Source organism: Dichotomopilus funicola, assembly GCF_033296635.1.
Source record: "Dichotomopilus funicola strain CBS 141.50 unplaced genomic scaffold C8A04scaffold_18, whole genome shotgun sequence".
Lineage (NCBI taxonomy): Eukaryota > Fungi > Ascomycota > Sordariomycetes > Sordariales > Chaetomiaceae > Dichotomopilus > Dichotomopilus funicola.
Genome location: NW_026944039.1, coordinates 389,022 through 416,202, shown reverse-complemented (window position 1 = coordinate 416,202; position 27,181 = coordinate 389,022). Strand labels below are relative to the sequence as shown.

Here is a 27,181-nt window from a genome sequence, read left to right as displayed (position 1 = left end):
ACGACGTGGCTTAAATAATAGCTTGGTTTTGAATAACTACACCCGGGGCTTTCTTCGCGTCGGTCTTCAAAGATCCCCTTTCCTTATCTTCGCTTCGTTGTTGTTTAAGCGACCGTGTTGAGTCCTCAGAGCGACTAGTTGTGGGTGATTTTACCATACGGAAAGTTGAGAGAGACGAATTGTTGAATCGGTGGCGGTCATTATACAGCAAGGCCCCTCTTCTAAGGTCTACGGTTCCAAGACAGTGAGACTCAGGTTGGGTGCCGTTTTTGGTGGGAAACGGAGTCTCGGACCTCGAACATGCCAAATGCCCCTTGGCTGAACTACTTGTGCCTACCTGTGTTCTCAACCGCCAAGAGGCCTCCGTCGTCTGCCTCCTCACGGTGGACTCACTCCCGGGCGATCTGGACGATTGGTGAACTATCCAGGAATGTATCTATTTCCCTTATCGTCATGGTCGGGTTAGGAATCAACACCAAGAGTCTAGTACTAGAGTACTTTGGCAGCCACCCGGAGCAATACGCCGCGCTATCCCATATGTGGGCGGCCAACCAAGAGATCTCGTTTCAGGACTTCCACCGGCTCCAGGAGGTGAACCACAGTGCTGGCGACCAGTCGACTTCTCACCTGCGCGCCAAGACTGGTTACTAAAAGATTCTGCAATGCTGCAAGCTTGCCTAGGACAAGGGCCTGCAGTACGCATGAGTCGATACGTGTTGCATCGACAAGACCAGTAGCGCCGAGCTGTCTGAGAGCATCAATTCAATGTTCACTTGGTACGAGTGTGCGACCGTCTGCTTGGCATACCTCGCCGACGTCCGATCGAGTTCCGACACATATCGGCTCGACGGTCTTGCCAGTCAGTGGTATTTCCGCGGATGGACTCTCCAAGAGCTTGTAGCACCGCTGTACTCAACTTTTACAACAGTCAATGGCAAAAGATTGGGACCAAGTGGAGCCTCTGCAAGGAAATATCAAGCATCACTGGCATCAGCGAGCTGGATATCATCCTTTTCAACCCGGCGCGGTCCAGCGTCGCGCAAAAGATGTCGTGGGCGGCCAAGCGTATCACCACGCGGGTTGAGGATATAGCCTATTGCCTGCTGGGCCTGTTCGGGATCCACATGCCGCTCTTGTACGGCGAAGGGAGAGATGCCTTTCGGCGTCTTCAGGAAGAATTACTCAAGACCACGGCCGACCAGACAATCTTCGCCTGGATGCACCCGGCGTGGGAAGAAGCCCTTCCTTGGGGAGTTCTCGCAAGCTCCCCGGCAAGTTTTAAGCGGTGCGGACAGTTCACCGGGTATTACGCTGCCACCAGCCCTCCTGCACCCCATTTGGCTCGGGCCGCTAGGCGAGGCGGCCCCTTGTTCGCGAGTGAGACGACCAATCCGCCGGCTCTCGATCCCTCGGGTCAGGGATCATACGTGATGACCAACACTGGCCTGAAAATCGAGCTCCCGGTGATCGAGAATTTGTCCGAGTCGAGAATTTACTGGCACAACGATCACAGCGACCGGATCTCCAAGGTTTTGGAGGCGTCGTTGAGGGATGGCACGGGGTTGGGGATAGAGAGCCATGTCGTCGCGGTTCTCGGCTGTTCCGACCGCGTCAAGGGCGCCGCGATGGGAATCATGTTGAGCAGGTACGAGGGCAAGTCGACTTTCCAACGCCTCTTCAAAGATGACCTCGTCGAAGTCGAACCGACACTGGCAGCATCGGCGCCGCTCAAGGTAATGACCATATTGCCCCAGACAAAGTGGCCCGTCCCGCGAGGCCCACAGCAGTTTCTCGAGAACGAGTACCACGCTTGGATTTTTCTCCAGGTTGGCGTTTCGCAAAAGAGCTGCTCCATTCGCGGACCGCGATCGACCGACCCGATGCATGTGGATTACAGGAACGGTTGCTTCTCTCTGGAGCTCAAGTACGAGATGGCAGCGAAGATATCTTTGAAATATGGCGCACTGCAATACACCGTATACCTTGGCATCATCTCGCGATTTGGCCAGCAGCCCCCGACAGTCTTTTGCAGCGTAGTCGGGGGCGCAGGACGGGGAGACAGCCTCCATGACTGGAAGCACCGCCTGGAGTGGTCTGGTAGTCCCCGGAGCAAGCGGGACGGCTTCTGGACCGGCCTATCCGGCGCTAGCAAAGGCGGGATAACCATCATGGCATTCGACACGTCCGGGTCCAGGTCCAGGGAAAGGCAGCGAGATCTTGTCTACAATGTTGCGATGCGCCCGTGGAGCAGTAATGGTCTCACCACTCGCCGGCAAGACATGGAGCCTAATTAATTATAGTCACCCCGGCGCCAAAGCTCAGAAATAGTCCCTACTCGAAGAAAACCACTCCCTCGGGCCCAGGATTGGATACCAACGGTGAGATGCTCCATCTCGCTCACTACAAGGCCTAATTACCTACCAGCGGAATCTTGAAAATTTGAATAACCAAAACTAGAAATCTCGGTTTCGTGTGTGGTGGGGTTTGATGTGAGATAATTAGGGTGGTGGATGAACGGAGCCCCCGCCGTCGTTCGTTTAGGCCCAACTTTGTTGAGCAGCTCTCAAATGGCAAAGTGACGCCGACTCTCAGTTGTCACCTGGCGGTCGGTCGTGGCGACATTGTTCCGTCGCAAGTGGTTAGCGAAGCCGGCGTTTCAGGCTCCAAGAAGCCGTTATCAATCTCTTGTAACTAGTGGATTTCATACCAACAAGCCAATTGCGTGGCTTCGACGAAGAAAGCACATATATTAATAGCTACCTCATCATCCCCTCCCCCCTTTGTTTCGGTTAGTGGTTGAATGTGTTTCAGTTGAAGTTCGTAATTGAGGTACATGCACCTTGTTGGTAGATGTAACAGACCCAGCCTGTTAATAATATGTCGTATTTGTTTCAACAAGACGCCGTCCGGCCCTCTGAACCGCTGGTGTTTTCTTCTACTCAGCAAGTTGCAGCATTCCCAGTCTTAATTAGTCCCATTTTGCGTTATATCTTGTCATCAATGCTACCAAGTTCGCCATGTTGCTTGACAGAACCCCTGCGTGAAGTGGTCATATGCCGTCAGCATCTAGATGCAAGAGATAGTAAGTGATGGATAGAAACAGAGACATAATTATTCTAAGCTCAATTCGAACTTTTGGGGCCAGCGGATCGGGGAATGCGCCCAAGCCCATGCCGCCTTGACTCCTGAGTCTGACAAGCCGACAAAAACTACCTCACCTACTAGCCCAGATGATTGCGTCGGTATCCGATACATTCGCCATCATTCTCCAATATGAGTGGCTCATTCTTGGGCCGTTTGGTTACAGCTTGGGAAGACACAAGTGGCTATCTAACCGCTGGGATTAAGGGGCCCAGAGAAAAAAGAAAAAAGAAAACAAGAAACATCAAAAACATACAACACCGGGGATTCCCCAGTCGTCACCGACCTGAGTACTAATCCAGCGATCAGCAGTTTGACTAGGGGAGAGCGGACGGGATCCCGTATTTTCTACTGTCTATGGTCGTATGTGATGGTGTGGTGTTCAAACGATGCTTAAGAATGGTCGGTTAGGCAGGACAGGACAATTTAGTGGTGGTTTTTGGGGCTGTACAACGGACTAGCAGCCAGGTTTCGGTAACGGAAAGACGACAGCAAGTGCCAACACAACTTCAACCGTGATTATTGTGACATAGCCAACCGTGTCTTGTCAAAGTAGAAACGGTCGTTAGTGCTGTATCCATTAATATTTGCCTTTTGTATCAGGTCCGAGCATGGATAATGGCGTTGAAAATGGAGAAGGGTGTAACCCCACCCCACCGAAACCTTGGGACGATCTTCGATCAAGACCAGCGAGCTTATTTCCGGGTCAAACCAGGTATACATGTTATCATCATATTTGAGATCTTCAGCCCGACCGAGAAAGGAAAAGCGAAGAAAAAAAAAAAACAGAAAGGGGAAAAAAGGAAAACAAAAATTAGTCAATGACATCTACATGATTTCTGCCTCTCAAGACACCACAACTCAGCAGTCATTGCCTCCTATCTCATGATCCCTTCCCAGTGAAACACATTTTCGAATTAATTATTCTGGATCTGATCTCGGAATCGGAACAGACTTGACATCGACATGGGGAGGTGATGATTGGGGGTTTCTTCTTCTTCTTCTTCTTCTTCTTCTTCTTCTACGTAACTCTATGATAAAGCCTCTGCATCCACAAATCCGTACAGAACCAATCCCCCTCCTTGCGCACCCACTTCTCGCGGTAATGTCCGCCGCCTGTCTCGTGCTTGTCCCCGGCCCCGTACCCCTTGGGACCGGAGTGGTACAGCACCGAGAACACGGCGCGGACCTCGTCCTCCTGGACCATGTCGAACTCGCCGGGCCCCACCTGGTGGATGACCTGGAAATCGGCGAGCCCCTTGTCGAAGAAGGCGGCCCACGCGTCGCGTGAGACCCAGGTGTGCGGGCTGTCGGCCCCGGCCGCGGCGTCCGGGGGAAAAATGGCCTTGCCGTCGATGTCGACGAAGTGGAACGTTGCGTTGTCGACAAAGATGGTGTCGAATTTGTCCCACTGCTTGGTGTCGGCCAGGCGTGTGTACTGCGCCTTCTTGTGTCGGATGCGCTCTACAACTTCGGGAGGCGGCTGAGTCATTTTTTCCACTTTTTTTGTTTTTCTTCTATGTCGGCGTTGTCCGGCCCGAGGTTAGTTAAATATCGATCGAGTTTCGCAACCTTGTCGTGGTTTTTCTTGATCCACTTAGTGATGGTAGTTATCCGGTTGTATGTTTTGTATTTGTGTGTATGAATCTGTGGATGTGGTATTGGACCTTGTAACGGCTCGGGGACCAGGTCTCTATTGATATAATGTTATTTCTAGACGAAACAAGTCTGCGGTTTCAAAAGGGGTAACCAGAGCGGGCCTCCATTCCCTGGCACGCGACACAACCTGTCACTCTGCTTCCCCTTCGTGGCCGTCCACAGGATTAGCCCCAACAGAGTGGAGAGAGATGAATGGGTACCGAACGCACGAACCGCTCGCAAGCTAGGCACTAAGTGCTGCGTGTTGGGACCAACAGGGGTGTTGGTTATGCACGAGGACAACCAACATCACACCGCGGAGCAAGGTCAAGGCCCGAGTTTCACCGGGGTTTCTCCACTCCCACTAAGGTCATCGGCTTGTTTCTCTCGGTGTGCTCAGCGAGCTTGCATTTTACGAGAGATTCTCCGTTGATGATAATTTCGTGGGCGGCTTGGGGTTCACGCTAAAGGGGGGGGAAGGAAATGTCAAGGTCAACAATGGTGTCAAATGATCTCCTTGATTATCGTTACTCTATGTTGTCTGATGATCTGACTAAACTTGGCTACTCTAAAAGCTCTTGTCGTCTACTCATGCAGATGCGATAGGCTCTCAACCTGCCACCCAACCCCCCGCTGGCACATCACTGCTAAGCAATTTGTCTTTCCTTCCTACTGAAAGGCGTCCTTTATTAGTTGGGGAGCGAGGCCGCGGCGCTTCCCGCGTCCTCGGCATCGACGCCCCGGTACTCAAAGTACCTGTTGAACTCGGCGTCGTTGATGAGGTCCTGAGCGAGATGCTTCTCGTAGGCGATGGAGAACTCCGGGCCCTCGTCCGAGGCCGGGTCGGCGTTCCGGGTCGGGTAGATGATGATGACGCCCTCGGTCACGCGGTCGAGCAGGTGGCGGTAGGTCAGGGGCGTGGCAAAGCCAAAGTTGGCGGAGACGATATTGGCGTCGCGGTGGTCGGTCTGCAGGATGGACATAGGCGGCTTCGAGTCGCTGCGGATGTTGAGGCTCGTCTTGTCACGCACCAGCGCCACCATGTCGAGTGTCTTGTCTAGATTCTCCTGTGTCACGCTGTCGGTCATCTGCCGGACGTACGAGGCGATCTTGGATAGCGGCGCGTTCAGGATCTCGTCGATGGTGAGCTGCGGAACTGGCGAGGTCGGTGACAGGGCCGCGAACATGACGTTGTGCTGGATGCGTGGGTGCACCTTGGGGCTATGCATGCGCCGGCGCATGTCGACAGCCTCGGCCCAGAAGAGGTTCGACGACAGCTCCGGCTTGAAGACGGGGACGCGTAGGCGCGTCACTGTACGCCAGATATAGGCCGAGAAGGCGTCGTACGTCGATACCCACGAGCCGTCTGTTGGCGTCGCTAGCTTCTTCAGCTCGGCCGCCTTGCTCTTAGGCAGGTGGAAGAGCAGGAACTGGCCAACCTTATGGTCGGGATGGCGCTCCTGCGGCGGCGGACCGTCCACCTTGGACGCCTCGGGCACCTCGCTCTTGGTGAGGCGCGAGAGGTCGAGGCAGGCCGGGTCCCAGGCCGGGAAGGCCACCGCCGTCGCCGTCGCCGTGTTGGAAGCGAACGCGGCCCGGCAGTTCTCGGCCAGCTGGTGGGTGAAGCCGGACCAGCCCATGACGTCGTTGGCGTAGTGGTGGTGGTGCATGTTAAAGACGAGGCCGCCGCGCACAAAGTTGGCCTTGAAAGCTGACACGACGGGCTGATTATCGGGGTGCGCCTCGGCCTTCTCGCCGTACGTCATGGGCGGCACGCTCCAAGTCTCGAGGTTACCGAGCGTCACGGCGCTGTAGTTGGTCCGCTCGATGTCGTCGATGGACGGGTACTTGGCGCCGTCTTCGGGGGTATCCAGCCACTGCACCACGAAGCGCACCGTACTGTTCTTCTTTTTGACGAACGAGTGGCCGCCCTCCGGGTCCTTCTCGATCGTCCCGACGTAGTGGCGGGCCTGGCTGAGCGTCCGCTCGAGGCCCTCCTTCAGGGTGGCTGCCGCCTTCTCCTTGTCCGCATCGTCGCCGAGCCGGAAGAAGAGGGCGTAGTTGTTGTAGGTGCAGGCCGTCAAGTAATCGAGCGTCGTGACCTTGAACCGCTCCTCCTCCGGGTCGTTCTCCCAGCCAAAAGGCCGGAGCTGATGGACTTCCTGGCGGGGCATGGCGGAGGCGTGTGTGTGTGTAGAATCAGGACAACCTTACTCCTTTGTTTTTCGTTTCTCGCTTCTCGCTTCTTGATATCTCGTTTCTCGTTTTTGGTTTTCTCGTTACTCGTTACTCGTGTCTTGTTGCTCGTTGATTGTTGACCATGTTCCCTTCCTGCCCGAGACGCTTCCTCCTCATGACGCTAACCTCGCTTCCCCAGGGTTGGTTCCAACAGCCCAACCGTGCAGCGTTCCGACCTCGAGAGCGGGGTTGTCTAGGGTTGTCTGCGTGCCATGTTCCACATGTCCTACAATGCTGCATGAAGAGAGTCCGGGGGGGTTGAAAAGGGGGGGAAACGCGCGCTGCAGGAGGAGGTTTCGCTCCAGCAAGCGTTACATGGACTTAGTCACATAATTACAGGGAACCAACTTGGATTTGGTAATGATCTGCCCAGTCTCTGTTGTGTGTAAACTGTGGTCGGAGATGAAATGTCGCAAGTATGCCTCAAATGGTGATTCCCGACACCTGCGAGCCTACCTCAGGCAGCCAGAGTCATCGGAACATTTCCTGCAACCGAACGAGACCGGCGGGCGGAGAGGCCAGGAAGCATCGGCAAGCTTGGCGGAGATTGATGAGACGATACGATGGAGTCAAGAGCTGCAGAAAACCCTTCTCTCTTCGTCAACGAGGGGTATGCAGACGCGTCGAGCCCCACAACGAAGCGACGGTACAAGGTTTTAGCCCATCATATCGCGGCTCGTCTCCAGGCCAAAGTTTCCCGGCTGGCAGGACATTTTGCAGCCTCAAACTGTCAGAACAACAACAAAAGAGAAAAAGAAAGTGTACCACTGGATAGCGGAGTCTTGGATCTTCTACAATATGGTCTTCCTACAATATTTTGTATATAAGGTTTAACGGTCAGCCTGTCTGGCTCCTCGTCAACGAGCTCTTGCTTGTTCTCTGTTAAGAGGTAGAGAACTCAAGGGCGACCGTTTTGGAGAGCGATCGTTCGATTCGAATCACGGATCGGATTTGGCGAGGTCTCGAGCTCGTATTATGGAAAATGTCAAATTGGCCCATTCTCTGCACCAAAATACTACGTGAAAAATATGAGCCCTTGCCTCGGCCCCCAGATGGGGAGTTGGGGGCGAGGCCTGGCACTTGTTGTTCGAGGGATTGTGCTTTGTCTTGTTGAAAAGGAAGGGAAGGTGCGAGGTGGTTATTCTTCGTCTCCCCCTTGCCGGGGACTCCCCTGCTGGGGATAAACCGGAGAGAAAGCCTCGCTTGAGACCACACTAAAACGCCCCACTGCCCCCACGCGTTCCCCCATTCCAGGCCAATTAGATTTGGCTTTGTGGGACGGACGTTAAATCCTCGAATGATACCTGGGGGCCACCCGCAAAGCGCTCATTGGCACAGACGTCCGTCGCTAGGATGCCGAACCCGGGCAGATCCGCCAGCCGAGACAACGCTAGAGTTCCGGGAAGCTCACCCGAACCGTCGAGAACCTCTCGCTACAATATCCCTGGTATTTTGGGTCCGGTTTCTCCCAATCGCGGGCCTCACCGGGGCCCACATACGGTGCCAAAGTTCCAAATCACATCACCCACGGGGGGGAGAAACCCTCACCCATGCTCCGATGAATGCGAGCGGGTGCAGTGTGGAAACGCCCAGTGCCTCGCAAAGAATCCCGTCACTGTGTTGCCTTTTTTCATTGCCGAAACCGAGACCAAGAGCCAGGAACGGGAGAGATCGGCACGATTCACGAAGGATCAGCGAGAAACCATCAGTCCCTCTCGTGGCCCTCGAGAACGAAGGGAATGCCGTGATTGGTGGTTGGATGTGTAAGAAAGTTTGGACGGATTTTTCTCCGGTCCATCACATTGCCAAGCATTCCGCCATCCCTCATGTCTACACAGCAGTGTACTGTGTCCCGGGACGGTTGCATGCATCAGGGGAACGGAAGGGACGAAGCGACAGTTTCTTCCCAACGGCTCGCTGCCGAAAACCGTAAACCAGCCACAAGACGAGCAGCCGGCACTCGTGGGGGGAGGCTGGTCAGCAACTGAAGAAAGGTAACCGGAGAAATTCATGTTGTCGCAGTATGTGTACGCAGGAAGTGAAGGCCCCTGGTCGTAAGCCAGGTACAGTCTCCTCTCATTCGCGGTGATGCAACGTCGAGAAGCAATAACTGGGAATGTACTATGACGATCTAGGGGGGGGGGGGAGAAAGGGATGTTTTGGAGCCAGGCTACCTATGATCGAATCGAAAGGCTTTGTTTTTCCTCTTTTTAAACAAAAAAGGCCTCCCAAGCTGAAGAACGCATGGGATGAGATAAGACGAAGGCTGAACACCACCAGTCGTTTCTTCTTTTATTTCACACTTCGACTTTCCTTGGACCTCGCCGGACGAGTGATCCTCTGGGTTGGCCGTCTTTTAGTCTCGCTCTCGCCCAGTTTTAACCGGCAACTCCGTCTCCCAACGACTAGCGGACTACACGAAACGAACTAAACTACCTGGGCGACCAAGAACGCCGCGTCCTGATTGACGCTCGCCGCTATGGATCTCGACGGACCGGCTCTCGCACCGCCTACGGGCATCGTCTCCAACTTTGACAACCCTCCCAATGAGAATGCACTGGCATTGGGGGTGCTCAGCGCCTGCACCGCCATCGCCACCATCTGCCTTTTGCTGCGAGCTTATGGGCGGTTCTATCTGCTGAGGACGATTGCTGTGGAAGATGGTATGTCTTTTTTTTCTTTGAATCGTCTTCCTGCCTCAATGCCGAACTGTGGCTTTTTTGCTAACTCGGAGTGCTTTGACAGTTATGGTGGTTCTTGCATATGTTGGTCCATTCCTACCCGGTTCACGCCTCAATTCACCGTCGTGTCGATCGTGTCTGACATGTTTTTTTTCTTTCGCCCTTTAGGGCTGCTTTTGCGGCGCAATAAACTCCACGTTTACCATGGTCAAGACGCCGGGCTATTTCGTACATCAATGGGACATCCGGCTGCGCGATCTCATTCCTACTAGTTATGTAAGTGGCAGCCTGGGAGGGAAGGGAGAAGAGAAACAGAAAAGAGGAGAGCAGGAAGAGTGACCGGAGAACTGACCGCCTTCAACAACAGCACATCTTTGTTTTCGGCGTCTGCTACTCGTTCGTGCTCCCGCTGCTCAAGGTGTCCATCCTGGTAGACTGGTGCCGCATGTTCGTCCCGCACGGCTCCCTCACCAAGAACGCCTTCTGGTGGGGGTGCGTGATTATCGGCTTCGTGCAGATCACCGCTGGCATCGCCACCGCCGTCGCCCTGAACCTCCAGTGCATCCCGCACGAGGCCATCTGGGACTTCACCATAACCGACGCCCAGTGCTTCAAGCTGTACAACCTCCAGGTGGCCTCGGCCAGTATCCAGCTTGCCTCAGACATTTGCATCTTCCTGCTACCGCAGCGTGTGATCTGGACGCTCAAGATGTCATGGCAGAAGAGGCTGGGTGTGTCGGTTATTTTCGGGCTTGGTCTTCTGTAAGTTATTCTTCTTGTCCAAGAGACTCTTTCAGTTTCTGTTTTCCCCGCTTCTTTCCCCTTCATTTTCCCCCAGTTTTTTTTTTTAAAAGCTTTCAGCTAACCACACCCCACCCTTGGGATTCTAGTGCCTGTGTCTCAGCTGCCTTCCGGCTGGCCACGACCATCGCGTACGGTGAAGCCAAAGATGCCATGTTCGCCCTCGGCCCCCTGGTATTCTGGGCGACGGCCGAGATGGCCTGCGGTTTCTTCATCGTGTGCGTGCCCTGCATACCCAAGATCCTGCAGCAGACAGGGGTTTTGCGAAAAGTTAGGAGGGCGCTTGGCATGCCCACCGGGCCCACCGCCGGCTCGGGCATGCCAAACGGCGACTCCAGCGGCGCGAGCGGGCGGAACCGCAGCCGGCCCGCGGCCACTGATGCCAACAGCACCATGACGGGGGGTGGCGACTCGTACTACAAGCTGGATGAGGAGAGCGTGGGCATGGACGACCTCAAGTCGTCCGACTCGACCGAGCACCTGCGCGATAACCACCACAACAACAAGATCACGAGCGGCGCCGTCATCACCCGTACCACCCAGTTCACCGTTTCCGAGGGCTTCCGGTCGACGAGCGAAGCGGACAGCAACGACGGCTCGCACTTGTACACTAAGAAACAGCGGGCCCCGTGGGTGACATGAAGTAATTCATGGACGAAACCCGCTTCCACGTCATGTTTGCCGTTCCCGAGTCATCCTTCTCATCGACTAGCTGGGATCTGGGCCCGAAAGAAAGGGAGGAAGATCTTGGTTCGCAGGATGTGGGGGAGAGGAGGGGGGGGGGGGGGGGGGGGGGGGGGTAGGCAAGGGCCAGGGAAAAACTGAAACCACACCCCCTGGTGATCCACGTCGGTGTATTTTGTGTGTGTGTTTTTATGAATTTTTTTTTTAATTTTTTCTTGGCTCGGCAATGACCCGGCAACGACCCGGCAATGGCGGAGGATGATGCGATTTTAAGCTTGCTTTGGTCCGTTTTTCTTATCCGGAGTCACGGCGAAGCAACAGACTAAAAAAGAAGGACGATTGGGACCAGGACCTGCGGGGAACTTGGGAGCGGAATGTATTATTCATACTCATACTGATTGGAATCATCAAATCACGCTTTACCGCTGAACAAACTGTTTTGTTTGTGTGTTTTGACATCCTTTTGACCGAGTTTTGTTAGTTTTCCTGTCCATAAGAAAAGGGCTACCGAAGAAGGAAAGAAATCCCAGAAAGACTTCGCATGCTACATGTCGCGAGCAGAACACAAGTTCTTCCCCATCACAAGAGAAGAGGTCCGTGTACCGGCGGTCAAGAAAAAGACAAGGATCCCGGCCGACAGGCCCAGTGCTGCATCAGTCAGGGGCCAAAGTGAGAGATTTCTTCCATGTGGGGGCCGTTTGGGGCCGTTTGGGATATATTCGTATATAATTAGGTCTCGGCAGGCAAGCCGGCTTGGCTTTTTTTCTGCGCCCTCTCCGAGGATTACATAACCCGGCGAAAGGTCTCGGACTCACCGCTGGCTTGCTGATCCTTACGCTAACTCTAGGTGCGAAGCGGTCCTCTGAACAAGTTTGAAGAAGGAATTTGGAACCCTGGGACGTTCTCGGCTCCGCAATCGAGCGGGTTTCGAGTGGATTATGACAGTAAACTCGGTACCTAATCACGTTCCAGCCTGGCTTGGCAGCAAGTGAGGAACCGAATCCCTGGCTCGTGCACGCATCAGCGCGATCCGATATCCCCGGTCTTCGATCCTGCACTGGATAAAATTTGCCGACTTGCTAAGATGCTGCTGCTGCTGCTGCTGGTGGTGGCGGTGGCGGTGGGGTGGTACAGAATTTGGGAGGGGACGGAATGGTAGTTTGTTGTCCCTTTTTTTCTTTAGTGTAGTGTAGTTAACGGTGTTTTTGACAGGTTGGGAAGGTATAATTTGCGAGGGCTCTGATTGGGCTCGTGCACGGGCCAGAACCGCATTCACGCCGTCACGGTCACTTTGTGCATTACAGGGTTTTATGGTGGTCGGTTTGTCTTCGGACCCCTGGGATGTTGGCAAACCTCTCGGCCAGCCGATGACAAACATTCCGGAGCTACCAAGTCCTGGTTAGTGTGAATCCAAATCTTGGGCCGAGCCCCTGGTAGGAACCTGGTAGGGACACCGCCGGAAGCATCGAGGTCTGCGACTCAGAGTGCAAGTCTCGGCGTGTACATCGTGTAGGGCACGAGACCCGCACAAACCAAAGATCTAGGGTTGGATTCGCGTTACTGGCGTATTGCCAAGCGCGCAAGTAGTGTGTAAGAGTCTGAGACTGTGGAGAGGGAAAGGACATCGGAAAAGTCACGGGATCGCCAGAAAGCCTGCTTTCTGATGCAGTGACATGCAGGTACCAGGTGAAGCCTGCTCTCCTTGCCCTATCACATCGAAGAAGCGCTCCGGGACCGCGGCACAGGAAAGAGCTTATCGGAAGAAAATCGATGGGACCATGACAACGCACGGTGACTGGAGTAGGTAGCTGAGAGAGTGACAGAGAACCCACAGAGAGCTAAGAGCCAATAAGCACGCACGAGTCCAGAGTTGGGGGCGGACAGAGGGACAGAGGCCAGTTGCCCACCTCCTACAGCTCGCTGAGGGAAGTATAAGTAGAGACGGTGGATCACTTGGGTGACTCGGCGGGACTGTTCGAGAGAGAAAAGATCACATCGCTTCACCAGACCAGATCGTGTCCAAATCTTTGCCCTGCCATCCCATCTCATCGAATAGATACATACACTTACACCACACACAATCACATCTTCAGAATGGTTAAGACATACGGCCGCACCAGGCCGGCAGCCTTGCTCGATGACATCGCCATTGTGGGGTACGCCTTCAAGCTCCCGCAGAACATACACGACGACTCTTCCTTCTGGGAAGTCCTGGAGAAGCGCCGCAATATGAGGAGCGACTGGCCCGAGTCTCGACTCAACGCTGCTTCCTTTTCGAACGACAATAACCACAAAGTAACCCCCCCCCCTTCCCCACTTCAGTCCCCACTCTATGAAGCTTGAGGAGGCCATGATGACTGACACTGACCTTCTTTATATATAGTCTGATTTTCAACGCCAAGGAGGGTATTTCCTCAGTGAGGACCCGGGTGCCTTTGATGCCCCCTTCTTCTCTGTCACGGCCAAGGAGGCCGCTGCCATGGACCCGATGCAACGATGGACGCTGGAAACGTCATATCATGCGTTTGAGAACGGTGAGTGAATGAGAGAGAGAGAAAGAGAAAGAGAGAGAGAGACCTTCTGGGAAAGATAATTTGAGATGATTTAGATTTTGACTGACATCGATCTTCTCCTCTTCCCCAGCCGGCATGCCGTCCGAGACGCTCAAGGGGTCGCAGACCGCCGTGTTCTCGGCCTCGATGCTCGAGGACTACGCCCGAATGGCGGCCATGGACCCAGACAACACGGAGCGCACGGCAGTGACAGGGAGCACCGTCGCCTGTGTCGTTCCCAACCGGGTCAGCTGGTACTTTGATCTGCGCGGCCCGAGTATCCACGTCAATACCGCCTGCTCCAGCGCGCTGTCCGCGGTGGACATGGCTTGCAAGAGCTTGCAGGCGGGCGATGCTTCGTGTGTAAGTGCCCCTGTTTTCTTTCTTCTTTCCGTGCCCGTGATGGCTAGTAGGTGGTAAATCCAAATCCCAACTCCATCTCAAATTCAAAAAAAAGGAAAACCTGGACCAATATAAGAAAATATATATGTTAACAACCCCAAAACAGGCCCTAGTCACAGGTGCCAATCTCCTCCTCGACCCGGGTGTATTCCAGGTTCTGTCAAGCGGCGGCTTCCTGTCCCCCGACGGGCGGTGTTACAGCTTCGACGAGCGCGCCAACGGGTACGCCCGCGGGGAAGGTTTCCTCGCGCTCGTGCTCAAGCCCGTCACGGCGGCGGTGCGGGACGGCGACATGATCCGCGCCGTGATCCGGTCCATCGGCTCCAACCAGGACGGCCACACCCCCGTGCTCACCCAGCCCAGCGCCGAGTCTCAGGAGCTGCTGATCCGCCATGTCTACCAGCGAGCGGGACTGCCGTTTGATCAGACGCGCTATGTTGAGGCCCACGGTAAGCAGATATATTATATATATATGCACAACGACACCTTCCGTTTTCTCAATGAATCTTTTCCTCTTCAAGTCCGCTTGTTTCCCTGCTTCCCGTCTTGCGCATGAGTGACTAATCAAGAGCCGTGTTGTGTCGTATTTTGATTAGGAACGGGGACAAAAGTAGGCGATCCCATTGAGACTCGAGCCATTGGCAGGGTATTTGGAAACTGTCGGTCATTAGAAGAACCCCTCTTTGTGTGAGTTTTTCTTTTTCTTCTTTTGCTTTGCAGACAGAACAAACAACCCCTTCCTAGTAGTTCCCCTTTCCCATGTCTAGTTGTTGTTTCTTAGGCACCTCAGCTAATGCCATTTCTAATTATGCAGCGGGTCTATCAAAGCAAATATGGGGCATCTCGAAGGAGCCAGTGCCCTGGCCAGCATCATCAAGGCTATTTGTAAGTCGCCCTCATCCGACTGCTTTAGCCTCAAAAATCCTTCTCTGACAGATCTATTTTTTCTTCTTCTGCAGTGATTCTGGAGAAAGGCGTTATCCCTGGGCAGGCCCTGCTCGAGAAAGTCAACCCCGATATCGATGTTGACTCTTACCACCTCGCGGTATGTGCTGTCACCTACATAAACAACCTGATACGCCGGGCTTTATTATTTGATTTATCAGACGCTGGCTGACCGTGCATTTATTTGAAAACACAAAAGTTTCCCACCGAGACCACGCCCTGGCCAAGCTCAGGATTACGCCGGGTATCAGTCAACTCATTCGGTTTCGGGGGTTCCAACTCGCATATCATCCTGGACGATGCGATGAGTTACTTACAGCAGAGGGGCCTACACGGGAATCATCATTGTACCATTTCCGATCTCGATGGTGGCAGTGGTCGTGGTGATGGTGCTAGTACACCGGTAGATGCGAAGCTGAGCAGCAGCAGCAGCAGCAGCGGTAACAGCAGCAGCACTAGCAGCAGTCCGCGTACCTCGCATACCCCGCGTACCGTCGCTGCCGATGACGACGACGATGAGATATCGACCGTGCTACAACTACCGAAGCTCCTCGTCTGGAGTGCCGCCGACGAGGCGGCCCTGAAGCGCATGACACAGGCCTACATGTCGTACTCCTACAACGACTCCTACTACGAAGACGACCGAGTGACCGGCCGTGTCGCCTTCGGACACTCCAAGCTCGCCAGACTGGCCCACACGTTGTCCGAACGACGGAGCCGCATGCTGTGGAGGTCGTTTTCCGTTGCCATGGACGGCGCAGAGACCGAGGGCCACCAGCAGCAGCAGCAGCAGCTGACCAGTAGCAAACCAGTTCGGAGCTCGGCCGAGGTCGGCTTGGGTTTCGTCTTCACCGGCCAAGGAGCGCAGTATGCCACCATGGGCAGCGACCTGTGCCGTTATCCTGTCTTTTATGCGACGCTACGGCAGGTCGACAGGGTATACCGCAGCTTGGGTGCTCCCTGGTCATCAGTATCTGGTGAGCGATCTACCTTTTTGTTTGGTTTGAGAACTAACAACCCTAACCCGTGCATAAACAACGGCAGACGCGTTACGGAGCCCTGAAAACATCGATAAACCAGAGTACAGCCAGCCGTTGACGACAGCGGTGCAGGTGGCACTCGTTGACTTACTGAAAAGCTTTGATGTCACTCCCAAGGCAGTCGTTGGTCACTCCTCAGGGGAGATTGCCGCCGCGTGAGTGGAAACCCTAACCCTAACCCTGACCCTGAGCCCCTGAGCACCTGAGCCCCTGAGCCATGAACTTGGTCCATAAACAGTCCCGGATATCTTTTGTTGCATGTGGTTACGAAATGGATCTGACGGTTATTAGCTACGCCGTCGGTGCTCTATCACTGGAATCTGCCTGCAGGGTCGCCTTCTTCCGGGGACAGCTGGCCGGGAAGCTTAGAAACAGCAGCATCAGCAACGACAACACCAACACCAACGCCTCCAGCTCCACTCCAGGCGCCATGCTCTCGGTGAATCTCGCGGAAGACCAAGTGGCCGATTATCTCTCCAAGATTTTCGACGTGCCGGATGCGATCGCGATCAAGTCGGTGTGCGTGGCCTGCGTCAACAGCCCGCTTAACTGTACCCTATCGGGCCCCGAAGCCGCGATTGATGCCGTCAAGGCACAGGCTGACAGGGATAGCATATTTGCCCAGAAGCTGAGGACTGGGGTGGCCTACCACTCGCCATCGATGCTCGCCATTGCTGACGAGTACCTGCTTCTGATGAAGAAGAAAGGCCTCGAAGGCGATGCGGCGGCCTTGGCGGCCTCGGCGGAAACAGCAACAGCAGCAACAACAATCCCCATGGTCTCATCCGTGACGGGCAAGGTGGCCAAGGCGGCCGAGCTGATCCAGCCCGAGTATTGGGTGCGCAACATGGTGTCACCCGTCCGCTTCGCCAATGCAGTCCGTCTGCTCGTCAGCTCTTCTTCTTTTGAACACGTGACGGATCTGATCGAGGTCGGCCCACACCCGGCACTGCGTCGTCCCGTGCAGGATAGCATAAGTGCAGAGCGGCAGCAGCAGCAGATCCGGTACGCAAGTGTGCTCCACCGGTCGCGACCAGCTCCCGAGACCCTCGTCGAGTTGATGGGGCAGCTATTCTGCTCGGGCCACGGCGTGTCTGTCTCGGCGGTCAACCGCGGCGGAAAAGAAGAAGAGCACGCGGAGGAAGAAGAGGAATCGAAGCTTCCTGAGCCTCCTCTGCTGCTCGACTGTCCCTCCTACCCGTTTGACCATTCCCATCGCTACTGGGCCGAGTCACGCCTCAGCCGGGATTTTAGGCTGCGTGGGGCCGTCCAGGGCGGCGACTGTCTCGGAGTGCGGGTATCGGACTGGAACCCTTTGGCACCGAGATGGAGGAACTTTCTCAGTGTCGAGTCCACGCCATGGATAGGGCATCACAAGGTATGTTTCCGCAGTTGGCTGCAGAACTGACTGGTTGACTGACTGGCTGGCTGGATAAAATTATATAGATCAGCGACACCGTGCTCTACCCAGCCGCTGGCATGCTCATGATGGCTATCGAGGCAGTGCAGCAGCAACTGGCAGATGTCGACGACCGCACCGTCTTGGGCTACCAGTTCGAGCGCGCTGACTTCCTCCACCCAATTCTCGTACCCAACACATGGGAAGAGCGGACCGAGACGCAGGTGCACCTACAACCCTTGGCGGCAGGAAAAGAAGAGCAGCAGCAGCAGCACAGCTTTGATGTTGCCATCTTCTCGTATGCCCGGAGCGGCAGCAGCGGCAGCAGCAGTAGCAGCAACAGTAGCAGCAGCAGCATCGGGCAGTGGTCCGAATGTTTCCACGGCAGGGTAACCGTCGAGTATACAGACGGAGACAAACAGATGGCTGATGATGAAGGCGTGCGCGAGCTCATGACACGAGCTGAGACAGGGTGCAAGCTGCCGGTGGACTCGCAAGTCTTCTACCACGACGCGGCCGAACAGGGACTTCAGTACGGAGACTGGTTCCAACTGCTCCGCGACATCCGCTGGGACGGCGACAAGACGGCTGTGGCGCACCTGGACGTGTCCCGAGAGCGGTACCAGACCGGCAGCCTGGTCCACCCGGCCCTGCTCGACACTGCCTTCCATGTGCTGCGTGCCAGCGCCGGGCAGCAAGCCGCCGCCAACGTTCCTGTGCGTCTGGAGAAGGCGTGGTTTGCTGCCGCGGGATGGCAACAACAAAAACGCCCCAACAACAGCGGCGCCTCGGCGGTGACTCCGGTGAGGTGGTTGGCTACTAGCAACGGGAGTACCAAGACCAATGCTGGCGAGCAAGGCACGCTGTACGCCCTGGCAACAGACGGAACGGTCCTTTGCGCGATCGGAAAGGCCGTGACCAAGGCCGTGACGGCGGCCGTGTCCAAGAATGCAGCAGAAAGTTCAGCAGAGATCAAGAACAGTAACAATAAGAAGAAGCTCCTGTACGGAATCGAGTGGAAGCCGCAGCTCAGCCTTCTCGAGCCGCAGCAGCTGGCCCGTATCTGCAGCGCCAATGTTCAGCCGCGCGACGAGACCACCGTGGTGGCCAACCACGCCAAACTGTGCGCGGCGCTGGACCTCGTGGCGGTGCGCACCTTGCAGCGGATCGATCGTTCCAAGATCCCAGCCAACCACTTGGCACGACACGTCGACTGGATGGAGCACCACACTACCACGCTGACCCCGGCGCGCCGACAGGAAGGCAAAACCATCACCGACGCCGACCTCGAGGCGCGCCTGCTCGAGGTGGACGCGGCGCTCCCCGCATGGAGGCTATACACGGCCTGCGCGCGGCAGCTCGGGAGCATCCTGGCGGGAGACGTGGACCCGCTGCAGGTCGTGTTCGAGTCCGACTTGGCCCAGGCCTTTTACGCCGACCTGTTTCTCAACCTCTGCGCCGATGGCCGGCTTACCAACTTCCTGGACCTCGCATCCCATGAGAACCCGGCCATGCGCATCCTCGAAGTCGGGGCCGGCACAGGCGGCATGACGGGCCATGTCCTGAAGGCTTTGCAGGCGCGCGAGGTCCGGACAGGCGCACCCAGCTTCGCCCAGTACATGTACACAGACATCTCGCCCGTCTTCTTTGAGCGAGCACGCAGTCGCTGGCCGGATCTGGTGGAGCATGGCCGCATGACTTTCAAGACGCTCGATCTCGGCCGGTCCGTGGAAAGCCAGGGCTTCGAGGCGGGCTCGTACGACATGGTCATTGCCGCCAGCGTGCTGCACGCGACGCCGTATATCGAGGACACGCTCCGCAATGTGCGCGCCACGCTGAAGCCGGGCGGCCGCCTCGTCTTGGTCGAGGTCGTCAACCCGGCCGACATCGCTACCAACTTTATGGCGGGGCTTGTGCCCGGCTGGTGGGTTGCTCGCGAGGAGTGGCGCCCCCACTCGGCAGCTGTCAGCGAGCCGATGTGGGACAAACTGCTCCGGGCCAACGGGTTTTCCGGAAACGATGTCCTGCTGCGAGACTATAGGAGCGAAGAGTGCCATATCATGAGCGTCCTTGTGTCCACAGCTGTGTCCACTACTACTGATCTGTCAGCAGCAGCGGCTGCTGCTGCACCACCACCACCACCGCCTGAGCTTGAGCCTAAGCCTGAGCAAGACCGCAGCCCCCGCATTGTGATCGTTGTCGATGAAGGAGCATCAGACCAGCAATTGCAGGTAGCCAGTGCAGTAGGCAGCCTGGTTGGCCGGCCTGGCCCTGACTCGAAGCAACAGCAACAGCCGAAGCCGACCATCTCCTCCATTGCTGCCGACGAGCTTTCCGATGCCCTGGTTGGTCTGACCGAGGACGACGCAGTCATCTGTATTGCCGAGGTTTGCGGCAGACCGCTCCTGGCCGGTCTCTCCGACCGTCATTACGCATCCCTGCAGCTGCTGGTCAAACACTCCCCGAGGCTGTTGTGGGTCACAGCGCCGACCTCGAGAGATGATCCTCTGGCGGCACATTACAGCGCCGCCCAGGGCTTCCTGCGCTCCGTCCGAGCAGAACAGGAGCAAGAGCGGATCCGCTTCGTGAATCTGACCATTGAGATTGAGGATGGCAGCGGCAGCGATTCTACGGCTCATGCAGACATCATTGCTAAGACGTTCCAAGTCTCGTTTGCACCCTCACTCTCGGGAAGGCCATCATCATCCAAAGAAGTTGAGTATGTCCTGCGCAACGGCGTATTGATGACAGGCCGGGCAGTCGAGAACGTGGACGGAAATCAGGCCCTGCAGTCCCTCCTACAGCCACAACCACGCAAGGTTGCCTGGGCAGACACCTCGGCCATGCAGCTTTCGGCACGCAGCCCTGACAATGCCGGTAATGATGCCCCTGGAGTCGGTCACCTCTCGTTCGTCCAGGACCTGTCACACAGCTCCAACAGTGACATCGCACCAGACGAGGTCGAGATCGAAGCCAAGGCGTGGAGTCTAGGTCAAGGTGACGAGCAGGTGTCGGGCTCCGGCCCTACCACCACCAGCTGCGCCGGAATCATCACACGGGTGGGTAGCAACTGTAGCCCGTCGTCCCTGCTCCAGCCGGGTGATCACGTCTGCGTGGTTCTGCCACTGGGATCCTTCCATATGTCCAAGTACCTGCGCGCACATCACACGGCCGTGGCCAGGGTGCCGCCACGCGACAAGGCCTCCTTCGAGGCCGCTACTGCGTCGCTGGTACCCGGGCTCACTGCCTACCACGCCCTCGTCAACGTCGCACACCTCCAGCCAGGCATGAGCATTCTAATCCACCACGCAGCAGCCGAGGGCGAGGGGGTAGCCCAGATGGCGGTCCAAATAGCAAAGAGGCACGGCGTCGACCGCATCTTTGCCACCTTCTCGTCGCCCGATGAAAAGAAGCTGCTCCTGGCCAAGAAGCTGGGCATCCAACCCGAGCACATCTTCCCCCGCCGTCCGGCGGCAGCGTTTGCGCGTGGCGTCATGCGCCTGACACAGGGAGCAGGCGTTAGTGTCGTCTTCAACTGCGCGCTTCTCGGCGAGGACGCGCTGCTGGCTTCGTGCGAGTGCCTCGCCCCGGGTGGCCGCTTCGTCGAGGTGGGCAACCGTGGCAACATTGCGGCGGGTACCGCGCTCCCCATGTCTGTGTTTGCTAAAAACATATCCTTCTCGGCTGTTCAGCTAGGAAGAGGAGACTTACACGGGGAGGTTGTTGGCAGGCTGACCAAGACGATGGTGCAGCTGCTGGGCGAGGGCAGCATTCAGCCGCTCCAGCCGGGGCACGTCGTTGATGTATCGCGCATCAACGAAGCTCTCAGGCCCATCCAGGGCAGCAGCGGGGCTGCAGAAGCAGCAAGTGGACCTGTTGTCGTCCGCGCGAGAGACCAGGACGTGATTTCGGTGAGTTTTTTGCCCCTCGGCAGAACGTCAGCAGAACGAAGGGCGTTCCATACTAATCAATCTGGTCCTCCCTCCGAGAAGTATCTTGAAAAACAAGAGCGGCACTGGACATTCGACGAAAAGGCATCGTATTTCATCGCCGGAGGGTCTGGCGGTCTGAGCAGGGAGATCATCCGATGGATGGCCGACCGCGGGGCCAAGCACATCGTCATGGCATCCAGGTCGGGAGGGACATCCGATGCGGCCCAGGAACTGGTGGCCGAACTGAGAGCTCGCCATGTCAACGTGTTGGCGGCCCAGTGCGACGTAGCCTCGGAATCGAGCCTGGCCGGCGTGCTGGAACAATGTGCGCGCAGCGACATGCCCCCCATCAAGGGCTGCATCAACGCTGCCATGGTGCTCCAGGACGCCATCTTCCAGGACAGCATGACGTACGCGCAGTGGGACCTGGGCGTGCGCACCAAAGTGCAGACCTCGTACAACCTCCACCGTCTCCTCCCGCAGAACCTCGACTTCTTCCTTCTCCTATCCTCCCTCGCCGGCGTGGTCGGGCAGATGGCCAGCGCCAACTACGCCGCGGGCTGCTCGTTCCAGGACGCCCTGGCGCGCCACCGGCTCGCGCGCGGCCAGCGAGCGCTCTCCCTGGACATCGGCTGGATGAAGAACATCGGCATCATCGCCGAGACGGAAGCGTATCAGCGCCAGCGCCAGCGGGCCGACGACATGCAACCCATCGACGCCAGCGAGCTCCTGGGCCTGTTGACTTTGTGCCTCGACCCGACCAGCCCGCTCCCCGCGCCTGCTCACGGCCAGCCGGAGCAGGTGCTTTTCGGGCTGCGGACACCCGCAGACCTCGTCGCCAGGGGCCGTGCCGTGCCAGCTTTGCTAGGGCGGCCCCTCTTCGCCGCCTTCTCGTATGACCCAGCAGCAGCGAAAACAACAAGAACAGGCCAACAACCTTCTTCTTCTGGCGCTGCTTCTGTTGTGGTCAATGACAGCGCGCTCTTCCGCGAGGCGGCGGTGGGTTCACGCGAGCGCGCGCAGGTCGTGCGGCGAGCCTTGGCGAAGAAGCTTGCTCGGGCTATGTCCATCGCGCCCGAGGATGTCGAGCCGAGCAAGCCGCTGTCGGCTTACGGCGTAGACTCGCTCATGGCCGTGGAGTTGCGCAACTGGTTTGCAAAGGAGTTTGGCGCCAACGTGGCTGTTTTTGACATTATGGGGCGAGTATCCATTGCAAAGATCGCGGATCTGGTCTCTGCTAGAAGTAGTTTCAAGTAAAGGCTGAAATAAAATAGACGCAACGGATGGGATTATCCATTTCGAGAAGAGCTGTTTGTTGACAGAATTCCAAAAAATGCTTTGTCAGGCGGTTCCACGGGATATGTTTGCAGGGCTGCTTAATTACCTAATTATTTGCTTCGGATGCCAACGCAGCGAACAAACGCCAATGAATTCGTTAAGCATTGAATCATGTTAGTAGGTAGGTACTGATCCGGCGATCATAAGCTTGTCTTTTGGGTGGTGAAGACCAGTGTTGCTTCAGTGCAGGGCCGAGGAACGGGTGGGTCTGATCGGAACATCCGGCCCCATACCTCGGACCTGAGCTTCTCCGGCCGGCGTTTCAGCGAGCTCCAAAACGGAGGCGAGGGTCGCACACACCTTCGATAGGGAATACACAGCATGGTGACGTAACAGGTATTTAAAAACAATTTTCGCAATGGTAAGGGACCTGTAGCGCTGATTATTATATAGGTGGGCGGCCGGGATCTCCAAACCGGCCTGGTGTTAATTAACGCGGTGTTCTCCGGCCTGACCCGGGCGGCCGGGCCGGCACTAAGCATTACCGAAAACGGCCAGCCCCTAGGGCAGGGCTGCTTGGGAATCCGAGAGGGTATTATCAATAATGAAACCACTTAGAAAACACAGATTGTACCCCAATCACCAATGCGAGCCGCCGCGAGCGTCGCTGTTGCCTGCTCATTGGCCGGTTGTTTCAAGGCACTAATGCTCGCTTCATAGTCCGTATGATCAAGCTCGGGATGGTTGAAAAACGAAAAGTACCTACCTTACCTTAACTATAAATCGGCCGTGCCTTGACGCCTCTGTTGAATAAACTCACTCACAACTCCAAACCACATTCAATCCCTACCCAGTACTGAGGACAGCACACCACCACACCACCACACCAGCAACCAGAAACACTAGAGTAGAAAACGATCAAAATGAAGCACACCGCCGTCCTCTCCCTCCTTGCCATCGCAGCAACCGCGGCCAAACTGCCGAATGCCAACACCCGTGACATTGCCGACGTTGTTGCGCGTCACAACGGGCATCACCAGCCGAACAACACTATCCCCGGAGATGGTCACAACCGAGACCTGGACAAGAGGCGCGGGGGTGGTGCTGGCGGTGCCGGCGGTGCCCATAGCAGCGGTGCTGGCGGTGCCCACGGCGGCGGTGCTAACACCAGCAGCCACTCCGGCACCTCCGGTGCCAGCGTACTCATGAGTCTTGACGTTGGACTGCTTGTTGCTGGGGTAGCTGGGGCTGGCGTCGGTGCCATTTTCCTTTGAGGGACTTCCTGCATAAGGTAGCGTGTTAGGGAATATATGGAGTTAGCGATTGTCTTTTTCCTTTCCAGGACAGTGGATAGAGAAGGGACTCCTAGAGAGCAACTGGGCGCAGGCGCACCAGACCAATTGAACTCTGAGTCCATCAACTACATTTGTTCTCGTTACGGTTTTAGGTCCTAAGGGTTGACTGTAAAATCATGCATGAACCCAAGCTTGCATGCATTCCTTGCAATCTCCGTTTAGAAACATAGGTACCATTTCTCGCATTTGGTTCTCTTTTCCGGCGCACAAATCCAGAAGCAATTGGGAGCATCCCGAGCCTCTCCCTCTGTAAAGATTGATTAAGAAGTGGACCTAAATTTAGCTCCCGAAAGCATGTTCTGCGGGTGGCACATGTCCTGGTGGTGTCGAACAGTGTAATCTAGGCACCTCAAGATGTTGCAATCTGAACAGCATAAGATGGTGCATAAGAGCTGTGTCTTGATCGACCTTCTTTTATTCAAATCAACAGTAGACCAACAATAAAGTCCATAATAACAGCTCCCCCTACACGTAGTGATTCTAGACAAAACAAAGTAAGAATCATTGAATCAGCTGTGGTCATGCAACCTGGCTCTTCTCTCAAGGCTTAATCACAATTGTGAGAGGTGGGACCCAAGTTGGCTGCTATTTTTGGCGGGCAAGAGTCTAAAACTTGGAACAGGCCAAACGCCCTGGGACGACTCTTTGTCGTGTTCTTCTAGTCCTTGTCGAACACACCCTGCCTCTCGATTCCCATACGGAAGAATATAATTAAGACCCCGACAGAGTGTTGATCCAGAGCGTTGCGCCTGCGTGGTCACAGAAACAGAGACAGACATGGCTCGGTCGCTATTTGGCCAACTCAAAATGTATTCAAACAGACCAGGTCGTACGTAACCCAGAAAGAATAATCAACATCTTAGCAAAATTAGACAAAGATCACACCCCCCGCGACCTAGGAACCAGCACAAACCCCTCCGGCACCCTCTCACAGCCCCTCTTATACTCCTCCCACGCCTCATCCGCCTCCTTCTCCGCATCAAACCCCCACATCCACCGCTGAAAAAACGGATCACTCATCATATTCGGACAGCCCGCGGTAGGAAAGCCCGCGGACTCGCGCAGCTCACGGTCGCGGGCCTCTTGCAATGGGCCGTCAGCCATTTGAGTGAATCGGCCCTGGCGCAGCGTCGCGCGGATCATGAGGGATGTACGCTCTTTGCGTTTGCGCTCGTAGATGGCGAGGGCATCGCGGACTTGGGTGGGGGCGGTGGCTTTGCTAACGAGGGCCGCGAGGAGGGCGGCGGATTCGTAGCCCATTGCTAGACCTTGGCCACTGTTTAGGAGGGTTAGTGAGTGTCCTTACTCTCGTTACGCTGCCGCCGTGTAATAGCCCGGATGCAGGAAACAAACTTACAGATACGGCAGCGACTGATGCGCCGAGTCACCAGCCAGCACAAACTTGGAGCCCTCATCCACCCACGGCACCTCCTCTCCATCAATAGTCGGCTCAAACATCATCCACTGCAACACCCCCGACGTCAGGCTCAGCATCTCCAACAAATCCGGATGCCACCCAACCAACCCCTTACGGAACGCATCAATATCCACCGGCTGTGGCTTCACAAACACATCCGCCTTGTCCTTCGACCACGGCCACGTAAACGCCACGTTGAAAATCCCATCCAACAGATACGTCACCACCTGGCAGTCCGGCCCCAGCCAAACAACCATGTTTCCATCTTCAGCGTAATGCCGGAGGCTCGGCCGCGCCAACATCTCCTTTTCGGTGATCAGAATCCGCATCACCACCCGCCCATGCGGGATCGGCTGCGGTGGGCCACGACCGATCAGCGCCTCGCGCACCGCTGACCGGCCGCCATCAGCACCAACATACAGATCCGCCTGCAGCACTTCCCCGGATAACCGAAGAACCCCATTCTCCAAATCCACATCCCCCGGCTTCACCTCAACCCCATGGCGAATCACCACACCCTGGGCCAACGCCTCCTCATAGAGACACGCCTGCAGCGAAGTCCGCTGCAAAGCGATGAGTGGCGCGCCGTAACGCTTGGTATCGGCGATGAAATCCTGGTCCCAGAGGGTTTCGCCGGATTTGTAGGATTTGAGGAGGAGGTGCGGGGGGGTGATGGCTGTTTTGAGGATGCGGGGGAAGAGGTTGACGGATTGGAGGACGCGGAGGGCGTTGGGGTGGAGTTGGATGCCGGCGCCGACCTGGACTCGGTTAGTATGATTACATGCTGTGATGCTGAGATCATGTGTTTAGGTTTTGGGGTTGTTGACGGGTTGAAGGCGTTGAAGGCGTTGAAGGCGTCGAAGGCGTTGAAAGGGGGCCTACCTCTTCGCGTTTGGGGTTCTTCTCCAACACGGTTACTTGGAGACCGTGACGGCGGAAGAGGAGACTGGAGATCAGGCCGACTGGGCCGCCGCCGATGATGCAGACATGGGAGAGAGGCCGGGGCTCTGCGATTGATCCCATTTTGGACTAGCGTGGGCAGTTTGTATGTTGAATTATTTGTTATTTTCAGGGCTTTGGCTAGGGATATGGAGGTAACATTGCCATTGCGCCAGCACCGGAACGTGGAGAGCAAGTGGCATATATGTCCTGGGCGTGGTCCTCTCTACCCCTCTGGTCAGCACTCTATGGGGAATCGTGGATGCCCCATTCTCATGCCCATTCTGGAGAATGTTGCGCTACCGCGTGCGCCATGCAGTAATATCCCGGGGAATCCGTCCTATTCTTGGATGGTCAACTGTGAGGTGACTCTTGCAAGGTTCTGGGCATGTGAGGAATGCGATGTTGTAATCGAGGCAATGCCGGAGAAATAAAGGAGGAAAGAGCGAATACCGCAAGAGAATCCACAGCGGTGTAATTACTCCCTGTAACAGTGTGAAAAGTGGAGAATATCCCTTAACCCCGGTGGCTGACGTATGGCGGAATGCGCGACTGAAGCTCAGCTCTCGCCCCACAAACAACAAAGACAGTCTGAAAACAGTCTAGCGTTCTGTTACATGTAATTACCCGACGGAGTATTTCAGGAGTTTTGAGCAGGAGCAACCGGAGTGCAGCGCCGGGTGCCATCCGGAGCATTTCACAGGAGTTTTTGCTTTTTTGAGTTTTTTTGGAATTTCTA

General features: G+C 56.0%; 8 protein-coding genes across 8 annotated transcripts; 5 read left to right on the top strand and 3 right to left on the bottom strand.

Moving 5' to 3' along the window:
* Positions 1-453: 453 nt before the first annotated feature.
* C8A04DRAFT_27180 (uncharacterized protein) lies at positions 454-651 on the top strand (the record flags this gene model as incomplete). Its single annotated transcript, XM_062780208.1, has 1 exon — positions 454-651. One exon carries the CDS (start codon positions 454-456, stop codon positions 649-651), a length of 198 nt encoding a protein of 65 aa, XP_062638547.1.
* Positions 652-878: 227 nt separating this feature from the next.
* Positions 879-2,294, top strand: C8A04DRAFT_27179 (uncharacterized protein; the record flags this gene model as incomplete). Its single annotated transcript, XM_062780207.1, has 1 exon — positions 879-2,294. The coding sequence occupies one exon, from the start codon at positions 879-881 to the stop codon at positions 2,292-2,294; it is 1,416 nt and encodes a 471-aa protein (XP_062638546.1).
* Positions 2,295-4,162: 1,868 nt separating this feature from the next.
* C8A04DRAFT_27178 (uncharacterized protein) lies at positions 4,163-4,633 on the bottom strand (the record flags this gene model as incomplete). Its single annotated transcript, XM_062780206.1, has 1 exon — positions 4,163-4,633. One exon carries the CDS (start codon positions 4,631-4,633, stop codon positions 4,163-4,165), a length of 471 nt encoding a protein of 156 aa, XP_062638545.1.
* Positions 4,634-5,468: 835 nt separating this feature from the next.
* Positions 5,469-6,953, bottom strand: C8A04DRAFT_10865 (acyltransferase; the record flags this gene model as incomplete). Its single annotated transcript, XM_062776740.1, has 1 exon — positions 5,469-6,953. One exon carries the CDS (start codon positions 6,951-6,953, stop codon positions 5,469-5,471), a length of 1,485 nt encoding a protein of 494 aa, XP_062638544.1.
* A 2,811-nt stretch (positions 6,954-9,764) lies between these two features.
* Positions 9,765-11,141, top strand: C8A04DRAFT_36085 (uncharacterized protein; the record flags this gene model as incomplete). The annotated part of the gene is made up of 4 exons (XM_062783400.1): positions 9,765-9,782; positions 9,867-9,974; positions 10,066-10,460; positions 10,589-11,141. 4 exons carry the CDS (start codon positions 9,765-9,767, stop codon positions 11,139-11,141), a joined length of 1,074 nt encoding a protein of 357 aa, XP_062638543.1.
* Positions 11,142-13,277: 2,136 nt separating this feature from the next.
* C8A04DRAFT_10930 (polyketide synthase) lies at positions 13,278-22,710 on the top strand (the record flags this gene model as incomplete). Its single annotated transcript, XM_062776765.1, has 13 exons — positions 13,278-13,478; positions 13,567-13,717; positions 13,827-14,098; positions 14,244-14,586; positions 14,734-14,824; positions 14,952-15,022; positions 15,097-15,182; positions 15,282-15,485; positions 15,603-16,059; positions 16,127-16,277; positions 16,414-17,504; positions 17,594-21,432; positions 21,514-22,710. 13 exons carry the CDS (start codon positions 13,278-13,280, stop codon positions 22,708-22,710), a joined length of 8,154 nt encoding a protein of 2,717 aa, XP_062638542.1.
* A 944-nt stretch (positions 22,711-23,654) lies between these two features.
* Positions 23,655-24,005, top strand: C8A04DRAFT_27174 (uncharacterized protein; the record flags this gene model as incomplete). Its single annotated transcript, XM_062780205.1, has 1 exon — positions 23,655-24,005. The coding sequence occupies one exon, from the start codon at positions 23,655-23,657 to the stop codon at positions 24,003-24,005; it is 351 nt and encodes a 116-aa protein (XP_062638541.1).
* A 960-nt stretch (positions 24,006-24,965) lies between these two features.
* Positions 24,966-26,526, bottom strand: C8A04DRAFT_36082 (putative salicylate hydroxylase; the record flags this gene model as incomplete). Its single annotated transcript, XM_062783399.1, has 3 exons — positions 24,966-25,362; positions 25,444-26,261; positions 26,386-26,526. 3 exons carry the CDS (start codon positions 26,524-26,526, stop codon positions 24,966-24,968), a joined length of 1,356 nt encoding a protein of 451 aa, XP_062638540.1.
* Between the last annotated feature and the right edge of the window lie 655 nt (positions 26,527-27,181).